At 45.5% G+C, this 26831-nt stretch overlaps 1 protein-coding gene across 17 annotated transcripts in view; it reads left to right on the top strand.

The window, feature by feature from the left end:
- Positions 1 to 26831, top strand: part of DIP2A (disco interacting protein 2 homolog A) — a 108330-nt gene that overhangs the window by 43961 nt on the left and 37538 nt on the right. For 14 of the 17 annotated variants that reach the window (XR_010407175.1, XR_010407176.1, XR_010407173.1 and 11 more), the window contains 11 exons: positions 7276 to 7395; positions 8842 to 9039; positions 16215 to 16306; positions 19342 to 19452; positions 20693 to 20816; positions 21065 to 21174; positions 21563 to 21665; positions 23273 to 23337; positions 23572 to 23665; positions 24299 to 24418; positions 25954 to 26068. Coding sequence is in view for 14 of the 17 variants with exons in the window: in XM_064577558.1 (XP_064433628.1) it covers positions 7276 to 7395; positions 8842 to 9039; positions 16215 to 16306; positions 19342 to 19452; positions 20693 to 20816; positions 21065 to 21174; positions 21563 to 21665; positions 23273 to 23337; positions 23572 to 23665; positions 24299 to 24418; positions 25954 to 26068 (1252 nt within the window). In the remaining 3 variants the exon portion in view is untranslated. The remainder of the gene's footprint in view (positions 1 to 7275; positions 7396 to 8841; positions 9040 to 16214; positions 16307 to 19341; positions 19453 to 20692; positions 20817 to 21064; positions 21175 to 21562; positions 21666 to 23272; positions 23338 to 23571; positions 23666 to 24298; positions 24419 to 25953; positions 26069 to 26831) is intronic. The other 3 variants (XM_064577580.1, XM_064577559.1, XM_064577569.1) reach the window with 2 other exon arrangements.

Raw genomic sequence — 26831 nt, 5'->3', positions numbered from 1 at the left:
AGGTATATAATTTGGATTTTCTCCCAGTCTGTGGCTTGTCTTTTTTTCATTCTCTTAACAGTGACTTTCAAAGAGCAGAAGTTACTAATTTTGATGAAGTCCAGTTTACTCATGTTTTCTTTTATGGATCCTACTTTTGTGTCTTATCTAAGATATATTTTCCTAACCCAAAGTCATAAAGGTTTTCTATGTTTTCTCCTAGAATTTTATAGTTTTAGGTTTTACATGTAGGTATAAGATGCATTTTGAGTTAATTTTAGTGTAAGTACAATATATGGATCAGAGTTTGCTTTTTCGCATGTGGATGTCCAGTTGTTCCAACATCATTTGTTATAAGCCATTCTTTCCCCACCAAATTTCTTTGGCATCTTTAACAAAAATTGGTAGATCATATATGAGAAGGATCTGTTCCTGGCTGTCTATGCCATCCCATGGCTGTTTGTCCATTCTTACACCAATCCCATGCTGTCATGGTTACTGTGGTTTTATAACAAATCTTGAAATCGTGCAGTTTCTCTTCAAACTCTGCTTGTCTTTTTTTTTTTTTAAGATTTTATTTATTAATTTGAGATAGAAAGAGCAAGAGAGCAAGCACGAGCTGGGGGGTCGGGCAGAGGGAGACGGAGAAGCAGGCTCCCCGCTGAGCAGGGAACCCCATGTGGGACTTGATCCCAGGACCCTGGGATCATGACCTGAGCTGAAGGCAGACGCCTCACCGACTCAGCCCCCCAGGCCCCGCACACTCTGCTTTTCATTTTACAGTTTGCTTTGGCAAATTTGGAATATCAGCTCCTTTGCATTTTAACATGTATTTTTAAGTCAGTTTGTTTGTTTCTACCAAAATTCCTGCTGGGTTTTGATTGATATTTCATTAACTCTGTAGATCAGTTTGGAGAGAATTGGCATCTTAACAATATTATATATTTCAGTTGATAAATACAGTATATCTTTCCATTTATTTGGCTCTTATAAAATTTTTTTCAGCATTGTTTTGTAGAATTCAGTATGCAGGGGCGCCTGGGTGGCTCAGTCGGTTAAGCGTCTGCCTTCGGCTCAGGTCATGATCCCAGGGTCCTGGGATCAAGCCCCGCATCGGGCTCCCTGCTCCGCGGGAAGCCTGCTTCTCCCTCTCCCACTCCCCCTACTTGTGTTCCCTCTCTCGCTGTGTCTCTCTCTGTCAAATAAATAAATAAAATCTTTAAAAAAAAAAAAAGAATTCAGTACGCAGGTATTGCACCTATTTTGTTAAAATTATCCCAAAATAGGTTATATTTTTGATGTTATTGTAAATAGTATTTTAAATTTTTTCCAGTTGCTTATTCCTGGTCTACAGAAATGCAGTTGGTTTTTGTATGTTGGCCTTTTATTAGTTCCAGTAACTTTTTTGGTAGATTCCTTAAGATTCTGTATGTTTGGCCATATTGTCTATGAGTCTGGTTTTACTTTTCTTTCCAAACTGTCTTTAGAAGCATTTGTGTTTCTGGCTTTATTGCAGTGTAGGACTCCCACTAGTGTCATTGAGAAATGTTGAAAGAGGTTATGACTTGCCTTGTTTCCAACTGTAGGGGGAAACCATCCACTTTTTCATGTTTGAATTGTGATGTTAGCTGTGTGTTTTTCAAAGGTGCTCTTCATTAGGAAGTTCTCTTATTTTCCTAACTTCCTGAAAATTTTTGTCATGGTTTTTGTTAAATGATTTTTTTTTTTTTTAAGAGAGAGAGGGGGAGAGGGAGAGAGAAAGTGCAAGGGGTGGGGATGGACAGAGGGATAGGGAGAGAGAATCTCAAGCAGACTCCACACCCACCGCAGAGCCCAACAGGGGGTTCAATCTCACGACCCTGAGATCATGACCTGAGTCGAAATTAAGAGTCAGATGCTTAACTGACTGAGCCACTCAGGCCCCCCTGTTTAGTGTTTTTTTTGATCTGATAAAGTCACATATGGTTTTTCTTTTGTAGTTTGTTAATGTAGTAAATTTCATTAATTAATTTTTGAATGTTAAACCAAAGTTATATTCTCAGGATAAACCCCACTTGGTGATCATGCATAATTATCATGCATAATTTTTTTCTGTATTATGGATTTGATTTGCTAATACATTTTGTTAAGGATTTTGGGTCTATGTTCAAGATACATAGTAGTCTGTAGTTGGTTTTTTTTTTTTTCCTTGTAATATCTTTGTCTGGTCTTGGTATCAGGATAATGCTCATCTCAAAATGAACTGAGAAATATTCCCTCCTCTTCTACTTTCTTATAAGAGAAAACTGATTTTTCTATTCTTGAGTCAATTTTATGTATTTGAAAGAATTTGTTCATTTCATCTGTTCTCTCCAATTTAGGCATAAGTTTATGATATTCCTTTATTTTCCTCTGATGTATATAAATCAGTGGTGGTGTCCCCTCTTATATTTCTGGTATTAGTAATTAGTGTCCTCTCTCTTTATATCTTGATCATTCTAGCTAGAAAGTTAATTGAATTTTATTTATCTTTCGAAGAATTGGTTTTGGTTTAATTGGTTTTTTTCTATTATATTTACTTCAAATCTTATATTTATTCCTATCTTTTTTCTACTTATTTTGGGTTTACTTTGCTTTTCCTTTTCTAATTTCTTGAGGTGGAATCTTAGATCATTGAATTTAGACCTTTCTTGTTTCCTAATGAAAGTATTTAGGGGTGCGTGGGTGGCTCAGTTGGTTAAGCATATGACTTGATTTCAGCTCAGGTCATGATCTGAGGGTCGTGGGATTGAGCTCTGCGTCGGGTTCCATGCTGGATGTGGAGCCTGCTTAAGAGTCTCTCTCTCTCTCTCTCTCCCCCCCCCACCTCTCCCTCTCCAAAAAAAAAAAAAAAAAAAGGCATTTAAAGCTATAAATATATTCTAAGAGCTGTTTTAGTATCCCACATATTTTGATACATACAAGCAGGGAGAGTGGGAGAAGGAGAAGCAGGCTTCCCGCAGAGCAGAGAGCCCGATGCAGGGCTCGATCCCAGGACCCTGGGATCATGACCTGAGCCGAAGGCAGACGCTTAACCACTGAGCCACCCAGGCGCCCCCATTCTTTTCCTTTTTAATATTCAATTCTAGATATTTTCTAATTTCCCTCATGCTTTCCATTTTGACCCATGATTTATTTAGAAGTGTGTTGTTTAATTTCAATGGATTTCCAATTATTTTGGGTCTATTTGTCTTACTATATTATATAATTCAACTCCGTCTAAATATATGAAAACTTTTTAATGACCCAGCACATGGTCTGTTTTGGGTATATAATGCTGTTGGGTAGTTTTTCTGTAAATGAAAGTTACATCCAGTTGATTGATACTTTAGTTTGAGTCTTCTCTCTCCTTACTGATTTTCTGTGTACCTTTTCTATAACTTGCTGAGAGGGATATTGAATTTCCAACTCTTTAATTGTGGATTTTTCTGTTTGTTTAGATCTGTCAGTTTTTGTTTTGTGTATTTTGAAGTTCTGTTATTAGGTGCATACATATTTAAAAATTGTTCTGTCTTGATGAATTGGCCACTGTATAATTGTAAAATTATCCTTTGTGATATTTCTTATTCTGAAATCTTCTTTGTCTGGTATTATTATGGCTGGCTTCAGCTATTTGATGAGTATTAGTTACATGGCAAATCTTTTTATCCTTTTACTTTTACCCTACCTAGGTCTTTAAAATTAAAATGTGTTTCTTATAATTAGCATTTTATTCATTCTTGCATTTTTCTTTAAGCACATAATCATTTACTTCATTGGAGTGTTTGGATCACTTATAGTCAGTTTTGTTTGTTTGTCTGTTTGTTTTTTAAGTATGCTTCACGCCCAATATGGAGCCCATTGTGGGCCTGAATTCATGAGGCTGAGATCAAGACCTGAGGTGAGATCAAGAGTCAGACGCTTAACCGACAGAGCCACCCAGGTGCCCCTATAGCCCATTTTAAAGATTTTATTTTTATTTATTTATTTAGTTATTTATTTATTTATTTAGTTAGTTATTTGAGAGAGAGAGAGCAGGGGTGGGGTGGGCAGAGGGGCAGAGGTAGAAAGAGAATCTCAAGCAGACTCCATTCTGAGCATCCAACCAGATGGTGGGGGTCAATCCCACAACCCCGAGATCATGACCCGAGCTGAAACCAAGACTTGGATGCTCAACTGAGCCACCCGGGCACTCCCCGTATAGCCCATTTCAATTAGTGATTTGGTTGGGTTTAAATCTAGGATCCTGCTCTCTTTTCTCTGTTTGACTCATCTGTTAATTTTACTCCTTTTCCTGCTTTCTTTTGGTTTATATTCTATTCTATATCTACCTTTTTTTTTTTTAGTGGTTACTGTAGAATTTACAGTATTCATCACAGTATGCCTCCACATGATATTATATATATTACCTCAATGTGGCAAAGATGGTTTTTTTAAGTAAATGTTATTGGGACCATTGGAAAGCTTGTTGGGAAATGTTAAACTCAGATCCTTCTCCCATACCACTGAAAAGGCAAAACTCCAAAAGAATCAGACGTTCTAAATATAAGAAACGAAGAATAAAATGAAAAAAAATTGGTGAATTCTCTTTAACCTGATTATAAGTAAAGCCTTTCTGAATTTAACTAAAAATCTACATGCAATAAAAGTAAAGATACATGAATTTGACTACATGAAACTAAAAAAATTCTTTACATGGCAAAATACCCCATAAAGAGAGTCATAAGAATTGACAAATTAGGAGAAACTATTCACAGCATGTGTGATAGTTAAAGCTCTGATGTTTCTAAAATAAAAAGCTTTTAAAAAAAGATTTTATTCATTTATTTGAGAGAGAGAGAGAGCAAGCATGAGTGGGGGAGGGGAGAGGCTGAGGGAGAAGCAAACTCCCTGCTGAGCAGGGAACCTGATGTGGGGCTCCATCCCAGGACCCTGGGATCATGACCTGAGCCGGAGGCAGATGCTTAACTGACTGAGCCCCACAGGTGCCTCAAACAGACTTTTAAAAATAGGAAAAGACCCAAAATCATATGGATTGATGGTCAGCCAATTATAGTGTATGGGCTGGCATCCTGCTTTTGTAAATAACGTTTTACTGGGACATGGCCATGCCCATCCTTCCAATGTCGTCTTTGCTGCTTTCGCCCCAGAATTGCAGAGTAGGGTAGTTGCAACCAAGACGGTGCTCTCTGCCCAGAATGTTTCCTATCCAGCCCTTTAAGAGCTGGGGCAGGGTTAGCATAAAATGACTCTGAAACATGACAGAATGAACAGCAGTGCTTAGAAAAAATGATGGGGGCAGGTCACCAATCAATTTGCCCAGGATCCCACTTGCTAAATGTGGGATAATTTGTGCATCAAAATAGTTAAGAACCATAATGCCTTTTTTAAAAAGATTTATTTATTTATTTGGGAGAGAGGGAGTGAGAGTGACAGATAGTGGGGGGAGGGGCAGAGGGAGAGAATCCCAAGCAGACTCCCCGCTGAGCATGGGGCCCAACCTGGGGCTTGATCTCACGACCCTGAGATCACAACCTGAGCAGAAATCAAGTCAAACGCTTAACCAACTGCACCGCCCAGGTGCCCCAGATTCATAATGCTTTATAACAATGGAGCAGTCACTGAGTCATTCCTGATGAATGATAGACAGACAGACACATAGATAACAGAATGCTGAGTGTCAGCAGGTAAATTTAAATGGGGTGCTAATGTTGGAGAATAATTTTGCAACCATTGCAGTAAAAACTGCTTCTGACAAGAATGATCCAATGGCTGTGAAAAGCAGGAAGAAGGTTCTGTGAGGATTGGGATATTTGTGTGGTCTTGAAGTGCCTCCTCACACATTGCATATTAGGTGCAGAAGAAAACATCGTGACAACGTAGTGTAGAGGCTGGGCAGCATTTTGGGTGAGGAAGGTCTGTCTCCGTGAGGGTAGGTGGCCGTCCCATATATCTGGACATGATATTTGGGTAGTATTTCAACCTGGAGCGCAGCATGAATTGAATCATGAGAAAACCTCCAGCAAACTCAAAATGAGGTATGTTCTACTTCATAAAAGAAAAGAACTGTATTCTTTCAAAAGTCATCCTCATAAAGGATGAAGAAATGTTTCAGATCAAAGGAGCCTAGACAGGTGATGACCCAGTACGGTGCTTGGCTCGGGAGCGTGACTGGCTCCAGGAGGACGGGGCTGCTGCGGGAGGACATCGGCGCCGGCTGCCACACTTGCGCTTGGACGGCGGGCTGTGTCTTGGGCTCGGGGCCCTGCTCGGCTGTGCTCCACAGCAGGGCTGCCCACGGAGCCTGTGGCTTTCTTCCCGCTGCGCTCACTTTAGAGCAGCCTCACCCTGCCGGCCGCTGGGGCTTCTGGGCGTGTGCGCATGTCCCTGCTTGTTTTCACCCAGCAGATGGGCAGCTGCCTTTCTGCTGACTCTGCATCTCCCAAAACATTGTTTCTGGGTAATTACTGCGGACACCGAAGAGCTTTTAGTGTGTGTGGCTGAAATCTCTTGATACTTACTATGTTAGAAGTTAAAACTAAAGATTTAAAAAATATTTATTAATCCATTTAAAAATAGCAATAAGAAACTCATCACATCTTCACGTAAGTAGCACATATTTATGACAGAATTTCTAAAACAAAGATTTGGCCGGAAGAATGGGCTTGGTTTCCACACTGCCTGTCTCCCTCGCCGCCGGCATGGTGGAGGCACCTGGCCCCCGTGCCTCGTCCCTGCTCAGTCTGTTGTGGCTCACGCATCGTGGGGCCTCTGGAAGACTCGCCGTGCCCTGTGAGGAGGGAGGGGGGGCAGTGACACCGCCACGTGGCCCCATGAGCCCCCTGAAAGGGTCTCTGGACCACTTTGAAGATCGCGAGCTTAAAAAAAGTTCTAGTTTGGGGCGCCTGGGTGGCTCAGTCGTTAAGCGTCTGCCTTCGGCTCAGGTCACGGTCCCAGGGTCCTGGGATCCAGCCCCACATCGGGCTCCCTGCTCGGCGGGAGGCCTGCTTCTCCCTCTCCCACTCCCCCTGCCTGTGTTCCCTCTCTCGCTGTGTCTCTCTCTGTCAAATAAATAAATAAAATCTTTAAAAAAAAAAAAGTGCTAGTTCCCGGAAGGCCTTCAGTGAATATTTGTTGAATGAGTTAATGAATTCCAAAAGGGCTGCATGACGGGGCCAATGGTTGGTTGGATTTATGAGTTCCAACGTGTGTGCGTTGTTGGTCGCTGAACCCTGTCTCCGCGTCCTGTCTCCAGAGGGTTGGCAAGCTCTGGCCTCAGCGCTCCTCTTTCCGTGGCAGGTGTCCCTGTGAACAGCAGAGTGTCCTCCAAAATCCAGCAACTTCTCAACACCCTGAAGAGGCCGAAGCGCCCTCCGCTGAAGGAGTTCTTTGTGGATGATTTTGAGGAGCTGTTGGAAGGTGAGGGATCTCGGGCGGGCTCCTGTGTCAGTGTGAACAGGGAATGTGTGTTGTGTGTAGTCACTCTGTGACGTTACAACACAACCAAGTGACCCCCCGTCTGTTTCCAGCCCTGGGGTCACCGAGTGTCACGTCACGTGAACAGGGAGAAAACGCGTCGCTCCTGGTTAAGGGACTTAACATTTCTCTGTGCCTCTAATCCAGCGCTTAGTACTTGATAAGAATACTCCTAAGGTTTCATTTTATTTACATTATTTAAATTTTTTTAAAAGTAGGCTCCATGCCCAACGTGGGGCTTGAACTCCTGACCCTGAGATTGAGTCACACGCTCCACCAACTGAGCCAGCCAGGCACCCCCCTTATTTGAATTTTTATTTAAACTTTAAATCTGAAATACTTGTCTTCCCATGGTTTTAAAGTATATTTTTAGTATGGTTTTGGCCCTTTTTCAGAAATTTAGTCTCTCATTTATGAGTGAGATATACACTTAGGAAAAAAGAATATAGATCTATTTTTAAAAGAAAATTACCAAGAAGTAGAAAGAAGTATAAATCTGTAGGAAAGAAATAAAGTCTAGTACAAGGTATGAGCATGTAATTGTGTTCGAGCCACAGGGGCGCGTGGCCGGCTCACCCCCCCTGCCCCTCGTGCCTCTCCTGCATGGTGTTGCTGCCCCACTGACCACTGCCAGACATCTCCTCCCCACTGAGGGCTAACACAACCCTTAGGTCATTGTTTCCCCTTTATAATCAGGTGACGCCTTTCAAATTCAGAGTTCAGTGGTAGAAATGGTCTTCGGGCAGTCTTTCTTACACTTGGGCCAATGCCAGTTACACAGCCGTTGGAAATGTAATCGATTTTACTTTATCTTTTTCTTTCAACATGGTGATGGTTGTTTTGAGTGCCCAAACTGAGATGGTGATTCTGCTCACTTTCATCCTTGATAAGTGGGACTAGTGCCTTTCCCTCAGGTGTCATCATCTGCTGTCACCCCACACACTGCCATCGTTCTGGGGATTGGCCCATGGGGTCCAGTACAGTATCCTGCAGTTTCCATGACGAGTCTCCATCTGTCCTTTGGGTCCGTTGGTCTGGGACTATTATAATAATAAGGAAATCTAAACAAGTTATTGTAACCTTCTTACAGTTGGTATTTTTTTTTTTAAAGAATTTATTTGAGAGAGAGCGAGAGCTGTGAGAGAGAGAGAGATCAGGAGCAGGGGGAGGGGCGGAGGGAGAAGCAGGTTTCCCGCGGAGCAGAGAGCCCGACTCGGGGGCTCGATCCCAGGACCCTGGGATCATGACCTGAGCCGAAGGCAGACGCTTAACCACTGAGCCACCCAGGCGCCCCTCTTATAGTTGGTATTTTTTAAGAGAAAGCTTAAAAACAGAATGTATGCATGGTCCTATGAAATGCTGATTTTTAAATTTCAATTTTGCTTACAGTGCAGCAACCAGATCCAAATCAGCCAAAGCCTGAGGGAAGCCAGATGGTGGTGCTGAGAGGGGAACCTCTGGCTGTGGGGGTCCCCTGGCCCCCATCCCTGCTGGCCGCCCTGCAGCGGTGGGGTACGACGCAGCCCAAAGCCCCCTGTCTGACCGCCTTGGACACGGCTGGGAAGGCCGTCTACACCCTCACCTATGGCAAGTGTTGAAAGCAGCTGGGCTCTGGTTTAGCTATAAAATGTTACATGTCATACAGCTCAGACATACAGCTTCACGAACATGCTAGAACAATTCCCAAGAAACCAACACAACTGTCAGAACAACAGAACATTGCCTCACTCCAGGTGCCCCTCCTGGACCACTGCCCCTTCCTCCCAGCAGAGGGGACTCCTCACTGACTGATGGCGACCAGCCACTGCTCTGGTGTCGAGGTTCCCATCCAAATACGCACCTCTGAGCAATGGAATTTGGTTTTGTCTCATTTTGAACTTTGTATAAATGAAATCATACAGTATGTACTTTTTGTGTTTGGCATCTCTTGGTTCCGTATTCTATTTTTATGTAACACAAATCATAAGCGTCTGGCTCGATGCATTTTCACGGAGTGAATGTACTCCTCTAACTAGCACTCAGCTCCCTAGGCCCCTTGTGTCCCTTCCAGCACGTACATCCTCACAATGATGGTTGAACTGTCCTGATGCTTGTGAACACTTCTGGCTCTCCCTGTCCAAGTTTTACGTAAATGGAATTAAGTGAAAGGTGTTGTGTGTGCATTCTTTTGTGCAGCATTGTTTAGGAGACTCAGCCGTGATGTTGTGTGAGGCTCATTGATGGATATGTTTATTGTATGAGTATGCCAAAAATTACTTGCGTGCTCTACAGTAATGGACCTTTCCACTGGGGCTCTTGTGTATGGTGCTGTTATGAACATCCTTAGGTGAGTGTGTCTGTGCTGGGCATAAATGTGCATGTACAAGCAGCCATGTTCGGCTTTAGGACAGACACACTGTTACACTGTGTGCAGACTTGTCGTTGTTCCACACCCTTGTCAACACTTGATCTTGTCTGTTTCATTTTAGCCTTTCCTGTAGGTGTTTTATGGTGTCATTTATGGTGGTAATTTATTTGCGTTTCTCTGATGCCTAATAATACTTTTGCATGTTTATTGGCTGTTTGAATATCCTCTTTTATGTACTATCCAGATCTTTGGCTCATTTTTCCATTTGGTTGCTCATGTTTTCTTCTTTGTATGTTTTAGATACATGTCTTTTGTCAGATTTGTTTTGCAAAAGTCTTCTTCCACACTGTGGACTGTCTTTTAACACTTTGTGCGGCTTTAGATAAATAAGAAGTCTTAATCTAATTAGTCTAATTTATCTATTTTTTTCCCTTTATTTTAGCGGCTTTTTGTCCTGTTTGCCAAACCTAAGGTCACAAAGATATTCTCCTACTTTTTCTTCTAAAAACTTGCTTTACTCTTCATATTTAGGTGTCATGATTCATCTTCAGTTTAGTTTGTATGGTGTGACATTGGAATCATTTTCTTTCCTAGTGAGTGTCTAATCGACCTAGTACCATCTACTGAAAAGGCAATCCTTCCCCCAGGCATATCAGGTGAAAAGATACGTCTGGGTCTGCGGCTGCCCTTGTGCTCTTCTGTCTGTCTGTCATGCTCTTTTGTCTGTCCGTGCTCCCTGAACGCCTACAGCTTTATGAGCCCTGGTGCCTGGTATAGATGCCCTTCAGCTCTGTGATTGTTCCTTACGGTTTTCTTGACTATTCTTGGCTCTTTGCATTTCTAAGCCATCTTTTGAATCAATTTGTTAATTTCCAGAAAGATTCCTGCTGGGATAGTGATTGGCACTGCATTGATTCTGTAGTTAAATGTGAAGAGAATTGATACCATTACAGTTATGGAATCTTCCAATTCAAGACTGTGGAATATTTTCCCCTTACTTCAAGGCCCCCTTTAATTTCTCTCATTAATGTTTTATACTTTTGAGTACAGAACTCTTGAGCATCTTTCATTAGATTTATTCCTATTGAAATGGAATGATTAAAAACTTTTTTCTGCTCATTTGTTGCTTGTATATAGAAGTGCAATTGATTTTTTAAATGGTAATTTTTTAAAAAAAGATTTTATTTATTTGAAAGAGAGAGAGAGAGCACAAGCAGGGGGAGGGGCAGGCAGAGGGAGAAGCAGACTCCCTGCTGAGTAGGGAGCCCAATGTGGGGCTTGAACCCAGAACCCTGGGATCATGACCTGAGCTGAAGGCAGACGCTTCACCGACTGAGCCTCCCAGGTACCCCTAAATGGTGATTTTGTATCCAATAATCTCATTAAATTAACTTACTAATTCTTTTTCTGTTTGTTAATTAGTAGTTTGTCCATATATCTTTTGGATATCCTATGTTCAAAGTCATGTCATCTATAAACAAAGACAGTGTTATTTTGGCTTTCCCAATACCTGTGCCTTTTATTTTTTTCTTGCCTCACTGAAGAGCTAGAACCCTAGTACAATGTTGGGTAGTGGGCATATGCTTGCTTCCTTCTCCAGCTCCAGTGGAAAGCTTTGGGTCATGAAGTATGATTGCTATTTTGTGGTAGAAATTCTCTGTCAGATTATGGAAGCTCCCTTCTATTCCTAGTTTACCAGAAGTTTTTTTTTTTTTTTTCTAACCATGGATGGCATTGAATTTTATAAAACACTTTTTCTGCTCTGTCAAGATGATCGTATCTTTCTCTCTCCTCCCCACTTAATTTGATGAATTACATTGATTAATTTTCAAATGTTAAGCAGCCTTGGCATTCCTAGAATAAATCCCACTTCGCCATGATAATCTTTTTAACAAATGTCTGAATTTGATTTAGCCAATATGTTGTTTAGGATCTTTGCATCTGTATTCATGAGAGCTCAATCTGTAATTCCTCAGAAAGGTGCTCACTGCCCGCCTTGAGGAGTGTGGTCTGCTCACAGCCCCCACCTGTTGAATTGAGGTCTCTCTCTCTCTCGTCCTTCTGGGACTTTGATTACACTTATACCTTTTTTGAATCCCATATAGCTTTAATGTTCTTTTTTCTATTTTGTTTTCTTTTCTATGTATTTGGTTGACCCTTGAACAATACAGGGGTTAGGGGTGCTGACCCCTGCACAGTTGAAAACCCAAGTATAAGTTTTGACTACCCCCATAACTTAACTACTACTAGTCTGCTGTTGACCAGAAGGCTTACTGATAACATAAACAGTTGATAACACTTATTTTATATGTTGTTTTTATTATATATTGTATTCATACAATAAAGTAAGCTAGAGAAAAGAAAATGTTATTAAGAAAATCTTAAGGAAGAGAAAATACATTTATAGTATTTATCAAAAAAAATCCACTAAGTGGACCTGTGTTATTCGAGGGTCATCTATACCTCAGTTTGGAGATTTTTAAATTTTCCTTTATTCAAATTCTCTAATCCTGTCTTCTGTGAAATTTTTATTCTATTATGAAATTCCTGATGAGTTCTTAATTTTGATATTGCCTTTTTAGTTTAGAATTTTCACTTCTGTATTCTAATTCCTCTTCTAATTTTCTAGGAAAATTCTTTATCATTCCATGCATTGTCTTCATCCTTTCCTTTATTTCCCAGAATCCATACACCCCTTACCACGATGGAAAGTTTCTGTCAGCCAGCTCCAGGTCAGGTCACCTCTGGGCCTGTTGCTGTTGTCTGTACTTTCTCTTGGTTTTAGTTTGGGGAATTTATCTTTGGGATGCCTGGTACCTTTTTGATTAAATGTTGGACATTGTGTGTAAAAAATTATGGAGGTTCCAGATGATGTCCCCTCCATGAGAGACGTCCCTCCTTCACTCCACATGGCAGGTAGCATGGTGGCTGGTCTCTGCCGTGCAGTTGGGGCTGGCTCAGCCCCCCTCTGAGCGCCTGTCTGTCCTTCTCCAGGGTTCCCCAGCCATGGCTTTTGTCTCTTGTGCTACGTAAGGACTCCACTTTGCTTCTCAGAGGTTTTCCACGTGGGTTTTCAGCCCCTGTTGCTCACAGCCCCAGGACTCCGTAGATTTCCTAGGGGGAGGCTGGTTGTGCTGTCGTGGCTCCCAGCCTCTGCCAGAAGCCTGCTGTTACCTTCATGCCTCAGTGGCAGTGCTCCAGGGGCACGAATCCATGAGACACTCTGTCTCCTGTGGGTGCCAGGGCCCGCATAACTCCCAGCTGTGCACGGGCAGCTCGCCTTCCTGAGGGTTGTCCCTCTCGAGCCTTAACTCCTCTAGTTGTCTTGCTGGATGATTTCTGCATTTTATCCAGTTGTTGGATAAAATTGTTCTAGGTGGGAGCCCTGGTCTGCCAGCAGCGCTGTCTCCTGTTTGGAAGCAGAGTCTTTTACCATTATGCTTTTATGAGTCATATTATTGTGTGTAGTTGTAGCTTATTCCTTTCTGTCTAAGAGTGAAGAGATCAGAATTTACGTATTGGCTATAATGTTGATACCCAGTTTTGGCTCTCACAAACAATGCTGCTAAGAACGTTCTGGGGTGGGGGCGCCTGGGTTGCTCAGTCGTTAAGCGTCTGCCTTCGGCTTGGGTCATGACCCCGGGGTCCTGGGATCGAGCCCCGCATCGGGCTCCCTGCTCGGCGGGAAGCCTGCTTCTCCCTCTCCCACTCCCCCTGCTTGTGTTCCCTCTCTCACTGTGTCTCTCTCTGTCAAATAGATAAATAAAATCTTTAAAAAAAAAAAAAGAACGTTCTGGGGTGTGCCACCTGGTACATGAGCATGCATTTTTTAGGGGCTGTACTCCTGAGTGGAAGTGTTGGGTCTGGGATTATGCATATCTTCACATTTATCAGACAATGCCAAACGTTCCCAGTTTACACTTAACTGATCAGTGTGTCAGTCCCATCTGTTCCCCATCGTCAGGCTTCCTGGGGCTAATCTGGTGAGAATATGGTAGTAGTATTTCATTTGGGTGTTAATTTGCATTTTCCTGATCACAGAGTAGATTGACATCTTTTCCTATTTTTTTTTTAATCATTTGGGTTTTCTCTTTTGTTAAGTACTATTGAATCTTTTGCACATTTTTTATGTAGGGTTATTTGTGGGAACTTTTGGTGTCTTCTGGATACCAGTCCTTGTCAGTGACATGTGCTGCAGGTGTCCCCCACTGTGAGCCTTCCCCATCCACTGCTGACCAGTACCTTAGTGAGCAGAAGCTCCGCCCAACCTCACCTTCTTTTATGTTCATGGTGAATGTTTCCGGAGTTCTCCTTAAGGACTCTACCTAAGCCAAGGTCATAAAGTTATTCTCTTGTCTTGCAATAGCTCTGCTGTTTTGCCATTCACATTTAGATGTACCAAGTCCACTGGGAATGAGTCTTGTGTACAGCGTGGGGATGGGTCCCAGGGTCCGTTTTTCAGGACTGATAGCCATCTGTCCCATTCTCGTTCCCACAGGGCCACCACGCTTCTCCAGGCCACCTGTGTCATAGATGGAATTGTCCACACATGGTGGGGCTGTTGCGGTTCTTTGTTTTATCCCATTGAGTTAATATACTACCCTCATGCCAGCACCAACTTCCTGAAGTACTGTGGCTCTATAGTAAATCTTGACATCCATGGAGGACGTCAAGAGATTCATAATGTACCAGTCACATCATCTGAAAATAATGACAGTTTTGTTTCCAACTGCTGGCCTTCTCTCTCCACCCCTCCCCCTTACTGCGTCGGCTAAGACTTTCAGTAAAAAGGCAGATGTCCTTGGCTTGTTTCTGCTTCCCCAGGGAAAGCTTTCAATATCTGACCATTAATTCTGATATTTCCTGTAGGACTTTTAAAGATGGGCTTTATCAACTTTAAGGAAATTTCCTTTCATTCTGAATTTAAATCATTTAAAATCCTGGATGATTGTTCAATTGTTTTACCTTTTTTCACTTTTGTTAATGTGACAAATTATGTTGATTTTCTGTTAAAACTTTTTGCACTTTTTTAAGATTGATTTATTTATTTGAGAGAGAGTGAGTGCATGAGAGTGGGGCAAGGGGCAGAGGCAGAGACGGAGAGTCTTCAAGCAGACTCCCCACTGAGCGCGCAGCCCTAGGTGGGGCTCAGTCTCACCACCCCAAGATCATGACCTGAGCCCAAACCAAGAGTCGGACGCTCAACCTATGAGCCACCCAAGTGCCCCAAAACTTTTTGCATTCTTGAGATAAACTGACTTTGTCATGATACATTATTCTTTTTATATATAGCTGGATTCAGTTTGAAAATCTGGATTATTACAGTTATCAACATCTTGAATTGACCTTTGTATATAGACAAAGGCAATAGTATTTTGAGTTGAATATTTTTTTTCTCACTGATTTCTCAGGTCCCACAGTTCACTTATTTCATAATGTTGCACCCGTGTTTAGTTTTATTTATGATGAAATCTGAGCACTACTCGGGGGGCATGGCTGCTCAAATTGCATGTGGTCATTCCCCAGGAATTTGAAAGGGGCTGAATCATGACTCTTGTGTTGCTTCTTTGGTACTACGTAGGGTGGGTGTTGAGGCTGCTTCAGGTGTTGGGGATGGACTCGGGTTTTTCTGTCGTCCTACCCCATTGTTGCCCCTCCTCAGTCTACCTCCCAGAGGCCTTTAGACTTCCTTCCCTTCCCTTTGTTTCACCATCCATCTTCCAAGTGACGCTCTCCTTTGTTGAGCGTTCACGGCTGTGCTCTGTACGTGAGCCTGCGTGCTGGAGGGGCGTGTGCCCGGCAGAACCTGCTGGGCCTAAGGGCTGGGTCCTGGAGGGACTGACATCTCCTGGAGGGACTGATGTCTCCTGGAGGGACTGACGTCTCCTGGACGGTCTCCTCTTGGATGAAAACTGGAGATGGAGATAGGACCCACCTCATGAATTATAGAGATTAAATGAATTCTATGCCACTCATAATCATAATAAGGGATGTAGTTGAGAGATATTTAATGACATGAAAATGCATCCGAAATGCAATGTTGACTGAACAAAGCAGAGTGAAGTATGATCCAATTTCTTGAAAATTGCATGTACATGTATATATGCTTTTGTGTCTGTGTGTGTTGTGTGTGTGTTCATACATAACCGAAAGAATGCTGACTTTTTTCTGTTAGCTTCTCTATGTTCTAAATTTTCTATAATAAATTCCTGTTCTATTTTTGTATTAAGAAAAATAAATCCATAAGTTATTTTTAAGAGAAAACTATGATGTTCATTACAGCATTGTGCAAAATAGTTATCAGTTGGAAACTACCTGAATTTCTAATAGTATGGGATATTGTGATTGCTACATCAAAATGTTATTTATCAGTTTCTTAAATTTTACATTGCTTAGTATTTTTATTTTATTTTAGGCAAACTTTGGAGTCGGAGTTTAAAACTAGCTTATACTCTACTTAATAAACTGACTAGTAAGAATGAACCACTACTTAAACCTGGAGACAGAGTAAGTAACTAGAATATAACTTATTGGAGTGAGCAAAAGCAAACTCTAAAAATATGTCTCATTGAAATCAGTATTCCATCAGTTGGTTAGACTTATAGTATTAATACAAGGGGTTTAAAGTCAGCAAAGAAAAATATTAAATATGGACAAAGTTTATGATGATGTACGTAAGATCATGGTTCTTTTCATTCTTCATTGCTCATCCACTGACTCTTCCAACATCTTTCCTCTTTGACTTCATACCTATTGATTTTAGTAAAAATATTAATATTAATAAAAATTGGATCCCCAAAGCTTAAGTTTTATGAGAAAACGTTGACCCTACTTGGAAATTCATCTCTTCCTCTCGTCCATGTGGCCAGGCAGCCCCCTCTTACCTCACTGCTGAGGTAGAACATGAGGAGGCTAGAGGCTTATTTGTTCCTTGTACTTACTACACTGCCCAACATTGTTGCAGTAGCCACATGGGGCCACTTAAATTAACCACGGTTAAGTAAAATAAAAAATTTAGTTCCTCAGTCACCCAAGCCACGTTTCAAGGGCTCGTGAACCACACATAGCTAATAGCTACCACATTTGATAGCTTGGAGATAGAACGTTTCCGTCATCATAGGAAGTTCTGTTGGTGAGCATGGCTCTGGGCAAACTGAAGCAGACACGAGGAGCGCAGGTAGACCAGAACGTCCACGATGGAGGGCAGGACACTCAACAGTGAGACCCCCTAGTGAGAGGGCTCTTGTGGTCAGATGGCCCCACAGTGAAACTATAAGTTTCAGGCAACTCTTTGTCCACTCTTGAAAAAGAACCAGTCACCCAGGGCATTTGAAGAATGTGAAAGAAAACAACCAACAGGCAAAGAAAAGAAAAACAAGAAAAGGGAAAAGGGCGGGGGGGGGGGGGGAGGAAACAAACGTGGAAGAAAGTCACATACAGAAAATAAATTTTTTTTAAAAATTAGTCTTAATATCCCTGGAGAACTAAGGTGAAGTTATTGTTCCACAAATCAAGACAAAGATGCTAGTGGGGAAGGCTAAGAGATGGAAACTGAGCCTTGGTCAAGAAGGTCCGGTGTCTGGCTGGTAGGAGTTCTAGACGGGAAAGGGGACAGAGTAGAGAATTTTAAGTGGTGGTAGTAATGCCCGTCAACATCCTGAAGCTGGAGAGTGAGAGGGCCCCCAGCAGAGCTCCTTGCCACTTACTGAGCAGGACCAGGGTGCAGAAACCAGCCTCCGAGCTTCCAGGTGGGCAGGAGCGAGCCAAGGTGTAGGGTGGCCTGGGAGGACAGAGGCCCCAGGCCGGGGTACGCTGCTGGGCATCTGGTAAGACTTAGGACAACCTGACGGGTTGGTTACTTAGAAAATACTTGCGAAAGGTATTGAACACATCTGGCGGAGCATTTTAGAGCATATTTGGCCAGCAGATACATGGAAAGCAAAGCAAGTAGAGGTGGCAGTTACCATCAGCAGATGTGGACTCGGCTGAAAAACAAGAATAGTCCGAGAACGGTACTTGATACGTTGTGCTTTAGAATGAAACTGTAAGAGTTCCTGATTTATGTTGTGCTTTAAAATGACTCTAAGAATCCCTAATTTAATTTTCTTGAAAAAGATTCCTGCAAGGACAGAGACTACCAGATACCCTTCTTGACTCCTGAGAGAGTCCACGTAGTTAGGTTAATGATGGAAGGTCGACAGATCACAGTGAATGAGCTAACTATCAGATATGGGTAGCCAATTCATCACCCTGTGGGAAAAAGAGTTTATAAAAGTGAACAAACACAACTCTGCATTCTCTAAAAATGTTTTTATACCAAATATCTAGTCTCAAAGCTGTGGGTCACAGTTCTGGTGCAACCACTATTAATATCAACTTTTAAAGGAGAGCTTTGCCCTTTCAGCAAATTAACCTGTTAGAAACTGGATTTCCAGACCCCAAGGAGAGAGTAGAGGTGTAGCTTAAATTGTGTCTTATCAAGCAGTTCTGCGTAGCCATTGTTTTGTGTCCTCAAGGGCCCGGTGTTAGCATCTACTGTCCTGACTCCATCACTTACGGTTTCAAGCACACTTACTACAATATTTGGGGCTTATAAACATCTCATTCCATAAAGAGCTTTTGATTTTACCCGATGTTGTTAGAAATGGCAGCTGGAAGGATGGGGAAGAGAAAGGCAGGAATGAAGAGGGCTGGGAACTCATCTACAATAATGGGAAATACAGTCTATACTGAGACACTTTCAACAATAGAATATAGCAATGTAAGCATAATACTTAAAGATAGGAGAGTAAATAGCAAAAGGAAGATGGAAGATATTTTTGAAGAGGTTGCCTTGGGGAGTGAGGACGGGTGGAGCATGGGGGTATTTTTTTCCATTAGTACTTTTGTCATCTTAAATTCTGTTTTTAAAATGTTTTTGATAAAAATGAAAGTGGAAGATGAATAAAATAGAGCATGTAACTTAAACAGTGGCAGCACGGGGACCAGGGGACTCTGCGGGAGGAGCAGCGGTGGGGGTCTCCGCTGAGGGGTCCGGTGCCCTCCTCCCTTCCCTGTCAGTACATTTAAGTCTTGAGCGAAGATCTGTTCGACTAAAACTTTGGTGTTAGGATTTTATCTTGTGGAAGGTATTTTGGGTATAATTTGGTGCCGTGCCCACTCTTCCTGTTGCTGTGGGTGTTTTTCGCCCAGGCTGACAGATGTGGGTGGTGTGCCCCAGACAGACAGCGTGCACGGAGCGAGCCAGGTCTCCATCCCACGCCAGACTCGTGCTGGACGGCCGTTACGCACAAACGCTCTAAATTATTCTGTTGCTTGTAGAATAAAGACCTCAACCTGAAAACTATTTATGAAAAGTTACATGGTTGAGGAAATCTAAGGACCAAGAATTAGCCCCCAAATTACATTTTCTGAACTACATTTGAAAAACTGTAAGATGATCTAAAATGTCCAGATTCCATCTAGTTAGCAGGGGTTCTGAACGTTGGGGTGACGGCATCATTCGTGAGTGGATTTCATGGATTTCCTTTGTACTGTTGTAGGTGGCCCTGGTGTTTCCAAACAGTGACCCTGTGATGTTCATGGTGGCATTTTATGGGTGTCTCCTGGCAGACCTGGTTCCTGTCCCCATAGAAGTGCCATTAACAAGAAAGGTAGCTAACTCGGTCGGGGCTGTGGGGCTCCGGCCCCATGAGGTTCTCTTCGGAAGCTGGCGCCTTCCTGCTGGAGCGACCTGGCAGCCGGGCGCTGTGCGGAGTGAAGAGAGGGAGGCAGGCAGGCCAGGACTTGAGAGAGTGTTCGATGCGGTGCCGGCTGCAGTCCGCTCTCGTGTGTCTTGTTGTGAGAGGGACTTTAGAAGCTGTAGACGGAGCTCTTACGTCATCTCTGTGAACTTTTCAGAACAAATGGTGCATGTTTTTTCCTCTGATGGATAGAATTTACGATCAGATTTTGTTAAATCTGTCTCTCAAAACCATACACATATCGATAATAATTTTCATTTCTTGAGAATGAGTAAGTCACACCGTGACATATTGTAACTCCTTCTCAGTGATAGTTTTGAATATGGGAGATGGGAATTTGCTTGCTTTTCTGTCTGCTTACGTAACAGCAAGCAGTTTTTACTACTGAAAAATGATTAATGTGGGGACTTGGTGATGTTCTAGGGAGCTATTACATTTCAAGTATAAATGTCAGTAATCTGATTATTGAAAAAAAGTGATTATTTTAAGAGTACACAAGGCACGTGTTTTAGAAAATTAGAGTTTTCTACCCTATCAGTGTTCAGGCAGTTAAAGTAAGCATTATCAGCAACAAATACTCAAGAATCCCAAAAGTGAAGTTTGACATAAAGCCAGTACACCCCAGAGGATGATATATGATGAACAGATATTTGAATACAGAGATTCTTCAGAAAAAGCAAGATTTGTCAAACTTGCAGGAAGAAAGTGACAAAACGTTACTGAGGGATATGTATAAAAGAAGCATTGACTGGAAGGAAATGTGCATTTCTGTGGGAAATAAATAATTGTGTTAAAGTGTTAAAGGTTGGGCCTCCCCAGGTTAATCTGCAAATTTTAAAGATGACTCACGTGGAAATTTCCATGCTATTATTTTTGGTTTATTAAAATGCTGCTACATGTCATTTACAAGAAAACACTGAGAAATTGGCCCATTATCCAGAACTTTCTATTTCATTGCAAAAATATATCTTTTCAACCTAAAAATGATTCTATTGTATTTCCATGAAAATACAGCATATACCCATCTAGGATTCAGGTGTAGAAGTTGATGCGGGCAAATGAAGGTGAAGGGCTCAGCTCTCTGGGTGGGCCTGAGTGGTGCAGGGCCCTCTGTGGCAGCCCCGCGAGTGCCTCGCTGTGTTCTCTGCAGGACGCTGGCAGCCAGCAGGTCGGGTTTCTGCTGGGCAGCTGCGGCGTCACCCTGGCCCTGACCACGGATGCTTGTCAGAAGGGCCTGCCCAAGGCACAGACGGGAGAGGTGGCGACTTTCAAAGGTAGGCCCCCAAGGGCAGGGGAGGTGTCTCCAGCAGGAGTGAGGTCCTTGTCCGAGGCCTGCACGTCTCGCTTCCCCCCGGTTCAGAGTCACTGTTCAGAGGCACCTACTGAATTAAATATAAATTAATACAAAGTGAACGGGACGGAGACTTGTGTTCCCCAGGTGCACAGTAGCCGGTGGCTGTGTGGTGGGGGCTCAGCCCTGAGGCCCGCTGACCACTGTCCTGGGCCATCTGTACCCTCACAGGATGGCCCCCGCTCTCCTGGCTGGTGATCGACGGGAAGCATCTGACCAAGCCCCCCAAAGACTGGCGCCCACAGACCCAGGATGCAGGGGCTGGGACCGCCTACATCGAGGTAATGGCCTCATCTAACTCAGAGCACGTTAAAGCAGCCCCCACAGGCTCGGCTCTTGTTTCTCATGAGTGTAAGCTGCCATTTATTTTAGGTTCAGGCTTAAACTTACCCTTCTGTTTGATCTTCACCCCAGAGACAGAAAGGGCCGGCAGTTACGGGTTAGCCCGCATGCACTGCTGTACCCAGGCACTTACCCCAGGGGTGCCCCACTCTCCTCTGTGGGTGTCACCCCAAGACTCACGGTGTATCATGTGCTCCCATGTGACGGGATGGTTAGTGAAGGACGGACAACTGACCACTTCTTTTTAAATTCTGTCAGCCTCCCTTTCAGTCTGCCGTGACCTCCAGAAGCATCCCATAATGGTTTTTTTTCCTTGAAATCTTTCAGTATAAAACCAGCAAAGAAGGCAGCACGGTGGGGGTCACGGTGTCCCACGCATCCCTGCTGGCCCAGTGCCAGGCTCTGACCCAGGCTTGCGGCTACTCAGAAGGTAAGGGCGTGCAGGCCCCTGGGGACTGTGGCTGTGTGTCGACCTAGCCCTTTCGCCAGGTGGGGCCGGGGGCCAGAGTGCTCAGGGCCCTCTGCTTGTGCTGGATGCGTGGGGGTTAGGTCACCCAGGCAGGCCCACGCAGGGTCCTTTCCAGTACATGTGTGTGTCTGTTGATCTTAAGGAGCATGAAATTCATATACCACCACTTAGGCGTGGTGGGCTGGTTCCATCTGTGACATAGCTGAGGGGCAGTGTATATTGTACTTAAAAAAATGGAAAACCGTCTTAATGGACCCACTTCTGTATTACTGTTTTCTATGACTGTGGTTTTGGCAAAAACTGTCATGCATGCAAATATACAAACGGAATCTTGAAAGTCATAGATTTTCTGTTGGTGATAACGGCAGCACCTCCCCCCATTTACTGTTAAATATCAGATATTTAGCTTAGAACTATTATTTTAAGAAACTATAAAAATGATGGTTTCCCCACTGTAACAATACTGGAATTGAATAAAACTAGAAAGTAAATTGAATGGTATGTTTTAAATAACTAAAATACAGGTGTTTAAAAGTAAGGGGAAAATAAAATAAAAGTCAGGGGTCGCTGCAGACTTCAGTGGAGATTTGGAGGATGATTTTAGATATATTCAAGGGCCTGAATAATTTTTTGAAAATTGGATCTATTAAGTCACATGTGTGCTTTTTCTGGACATGTGTATATCACGTATCATTTGGGGGCTTTAGCAACAGAAGGAGCATACGTACAGAGCTCTCAGAAAGCAGTCTCATCTCCCGGCACAGCAGACTCATGTTCACCGTTGGTGTCTATGCTGAGGGGTGCACGTCGAGGTTGCTGTGGCTTGGTGGGGGGCCTGCAGCCAGGTCCTGCAGAGCACAGGGCTCTGTGGGCAGCCCCGGGTCGCCACCCTTACTGGACGAGAGCAGAGAGAAGGGACAGCTTTCTGAGGGGAAGCAACATGAGCAGCATGTGTTGTTTCCCAAAGATGCAGGGTGGTGGCCTCGGTGTGAGAATGGGGGCATCTGGATGTACAGTGAGAAGTAAGCATATCCATGTGCAGTGGGAGAGTCTCGAGGGGCTGCTCAAGTACACGCTGTTCCTTATGTTTTCAGATTAGTGATCAGCATAACTCTGTGTTGTTTTTTTTTCAAGATGTTTACTGATTTTTATTTATTTATTTGAGAGAGACAGAGAGGGAGAGAGAGAGCACGAGCAGGGGGAGGAGTAGAGGGAGAGGGAGAAGCAGACTCCCCGCTGAGCAGGGAGCCCAAATGGTGGCTCGAGCCCAGGACCCTGGGATCATGACATGAGCCGAAGGCAGACACTTAACGACTGAGCCACCCAGGTGCCCCAGCATAGCTCTGTTTTAATCCAAAATTGTATGACCTACTTCTGAGTTTTTCTAGTAATTTGAATAAATAACCAAGACGATTGATTAATTGGTACATGGTATTTGGAAATGGTGTGTATGTTTCCTAGAGCTCTTCATGTCAATCAATGATGTATTCATCTCGGAGTTTCTTTAAAAATGCACATGACTTGTGAAGAGGGTCACAAGTGGTTTAACCATCTTTGTCCACTTTCAGCTGAGACATTAACAAATGTGCTGGATTTCAAAAGGGATGCTGGTCTGTGGCATGGAGTGTTAACAGTGAGTGTTGTATGCTAAATGATCTAATGGTTGGAATTGAGGGATCCTAATGCTTCATATCAATAGATGACACCAAGCCCTATTTTTAGGTGATGTAATTAATCCTTATCTGAACTGAAGTGTCATCATGAGGAGGGCGTTGATGTTATCTTTGCCTTCTCTGGCGTGGTGTGGCCCTCTGCTGTCTGCACCTGAGCGAGGCCTGCCCCTTGAGCACCTCCGTTTCTTCCACAGAGTGTCATGAACAGGATGCACGTCATCAGCATCCCGTACGCGCTGATGAAGGTGAACCCTCTGTCCTGGATTCAGAAAGTGTGTTCCTATAAAGGTAATGGGAAATAGCACCGTCATCTGACTCATCCTTCATTCAAGAAGTCACTTTGATTTAATCCTTGGTGATTCAGACGGTAATAAAGCCGACATGCGGAACTGCAGGGATGAGCTGAGGAGCGCTGACGGCCTGCGCGCACCATGACCAGTCGTGGACTGTGTCTGGCCTGTGCACACGGCCCGGGCGGCCCTTGCGGGGGACGGCCCCGTGGCAGCTCTCTTCTGCAAACACCATAGGCTACCAATTTTGTTCTCTTGAAATTTTCTTTACAGTCCCATCAGTGCTCCCGGTTCTTAGTAGTGGGGATGGCTTTAATCTGAGGTTAGGGCTTTAGAAGCTACCAGCGCTAGAGCTGTTGATTCCCAGGAAGCAGTGTGGACAGAGGGCCGTGGGGCTGCCCGGAGGCCTTGCCCGCCTGCCCCCTGCCTTGGTCAGCCACAGGGCTTCCCCATCCCTCGGGCTCTGCTCCAGCAGGCCTGGGGGGCCCCTTCGTGACCCCCTGAGGCTGGGCCTCAGGTTTGTCCGCACACTCACTCGTCCTGGGGACCCGTGTAGACTCAGGTGTGTCTGTGAGGCGCAAGCGTGCCGCTTTCCCGTGACGCAGGGCACTTCTGTGCTCCCCCTCTGCAGCCCGGGCCGCGCTGGTCAAGTCCCGCGACATGCACTGGTCTCTCCTAGCTCAGCGAGGTCAGAGGGACGTCAGCCTCAGCTCACTGCGCGTGTTGATCGTGGCGGACGGCGCTAACCCCTGTGAGTAAGCGCAGCCGAGCGAGGGCGTGGCCAGGGCCTCCCCACCGCTGGCCTGACTTGGGAGGGAAGAGGTTCAGGTACAGCATGCCGAGAAGCAGCACTGAGGTGTTACATCCCTAAATGTCCTGCCGTGTGCTGGGCCACACGCCCTCTTGGTGGGGACTCCCTGGTGTATCTTGTGCATGTTTATGAAGGCACTGACCTTAAAGCAATTTTAACACCTCGGACAGAAGCTACATTAGGAAATGGCCGGAATGTAGATACGGACTGGGAGCCTGTCCCAGCCTCTTGTCCTTGGCCCCTGTGGCCCCAGCGATCCGGCTCGGCCTCCTGCCGGGATCTCCCCTGCTGTGCCACTGTGCGCCCTGGGCTCTGCGCAGGGTCTGAGTGTGGCTGCTTGTTGGCGGCTGTCTGAGGCCTGCCGCGGGGCGTTCCCTGGGGAGGCGCCGTGGGCCTTCGTGGGGGCTTCCGTGCGGCACAAAGCCCTCGACCAGGTGGGAGGCTGTTCTCGTTGCTTTAACAGCTGTGTGCCACTGTTTTTGCATTGAAGCACCTGGACCGGGGGCTGGCCTTTGATCCAGTCCCCTGAGGAGGGCCCTAATAGCCCTGCGCCCCTGGTGTCCCACCGCCCAGGAGGGCACCCTGCCGTCCAGCTCCTCCACCCGTCCCTGGGCCCAGCAGGGCCCCTCCATCCTGCTTCCAAGACACCCAGGGCTAGGTGCCCTGCATCCCCACGCCCGCCTGAACCCACTCACATGCCCGGTCCTGGCCTCATGCCCCCACAGGTCCTCCACTCTGCTGCACCCCCAGCAGCTCCTCACCGGGCACCGGGCTCACCCTCCTGGCTGCAGACCGCAGTCCCCCACCGACCTCAGATCCTGCCACTCCGCGTGCCCTCCGGGGCCCTGTGGCACTGAATGACTGGGTTGTCTTGTGTGTCCTCTGCTGTCTGCTGGTGCCCAGCAAGAACTGGACGCAGCGCCCCTGCTTTTCCACAAGCCTCGCTGTGGCAGGGTGCCTGAGGGTCATGGCACAGCCCTGGGGTCCCAATGGGTGCAGCCCCGAGCAGGTGGCACCCTCCCGCCTGGGAGCTGAGCTTCCATATCCATGACACCTCAGACTGGCCGGGGCGAGTCGGGGAGAAGCAGGGGCAGCCCGGGGACAGTGTGTGGGCTGCCCCTGTGGGGGGTTACTTGGCCGACCCCCCAGCCCTGAGGCACTTCCAGCAGCACCCAGGCCTCGCCATGAGGGAGGTTCGCCCCATAAATGCTTCTCGGTCACCTCCCATCAGCAGACCTGTGAGGAGATGGGGCGAGGGTGGGGCTGGCCGTGAGTTAGCGCTCAGACACAATGCAGGGGTGCAGCAGAGGCCTTCCTTGAGAAACGTCCAGCTCTTCCCTGCTGGTGGTTTCCAGACGCATCATGTTTTCCATGGAAGCAGCCCCACCCCTCCCCAGACGTCTCCTGGAGCGTTGGTGTCAGGCCTGTCCCTGTCAGCCCTCCAGTTACCCCACGTCTCCCTCTGTCTCACGCAGGGTCCATATCCTCCTGTGATGCGTTCCTCAATGTCTTCCAGTCCAGAGGGCTGAGGCCCGAGGTCATCTGTCCCTGTGCGACTTCCCCTGAGGCGTTAACGGTCGCCATCCGCAGGTGAGGTGGTTGCTTGCTCCGTCTTCCTCATGCTGCTGCGGAGTGTGGGAGTCTGCCTCTAGGCAGGAGAATTCACGAAGCCACGCCGGGCCAGCTTCCCAGGCGTGTGCGCGTGGTGGGGGGGCAGCCCTGGGCACCATGCCCCTCGCCCTGGGCTGGTCGCGCGTCTCACTCCAGCCTGGATCCATGCCGGGACTTGGGTAGCGGCTCCCAGGGCTCTGATCTCTGGGCTTGTTCTCCCTCCGAGGGCTCCTCTTCCTCCTTGGCCTTCATAAGCATCGCAGCCCGGAGCCCTTCCCTGCCCCGAGGGGGGCCCCTGGCATCTCCAGTGCCCAGCAGCCAGGGACGGGTCTGTACCTGCGGGGATGTCCTGGAGAAGGGCCCTGGCCAAGCGCTCACCCCTGCCCCCTCCTGAGGAAGCCCCACCGCGGCTCCTGCAGCTGCATTCTCTCTGCGCTCCCCCCGTCTCAGCCCGGAGGGTGCGGTCGGGACCTCAGAGCTGGCAGGCTCTTGCCCTTCCTGCTCCTAACGGGCCACCTTTTCCTTCCCGGGTCCCCTCTCGCGGCCCTAGGGCTCCTGTCCGCAGCGGCCTCTGGGTGCCGTCCTGGGGTAGAGGGCCGTGTGCTCACAGTTGAGAGTGTCTCTGCGTTAATTTTCTGCTCTCAACCCAGTTATTAGAAAGTCAGTCATGGTTGTGGTCTTGTGTTACATTAGTCTGTGCTTTCATATGTGCAAGTATTAAATAATCCTAAAATTTTAATAA

Source organism: Mirounga angustirostris, unplaced genomic scaffold, assembly GCF_029215605.1.
Source record: "Mirounga angustirostris isolate CCGP_5_RB_7025 unplaced genomic scaffold, mMirAng1.0.hap1 SCAF_1, whole genome shotgun sequence".
Classification (NCBI taxonomy): domain Eukaryota; kingdom Metazoa; phylum Chordata; class Mammalia; order Carnivora; family Phocidae; genus Mirounga; species Mirounga angustirostris.
This window is presented reverse-complemented; position numbering and strand designations above follow the sequence as displayed.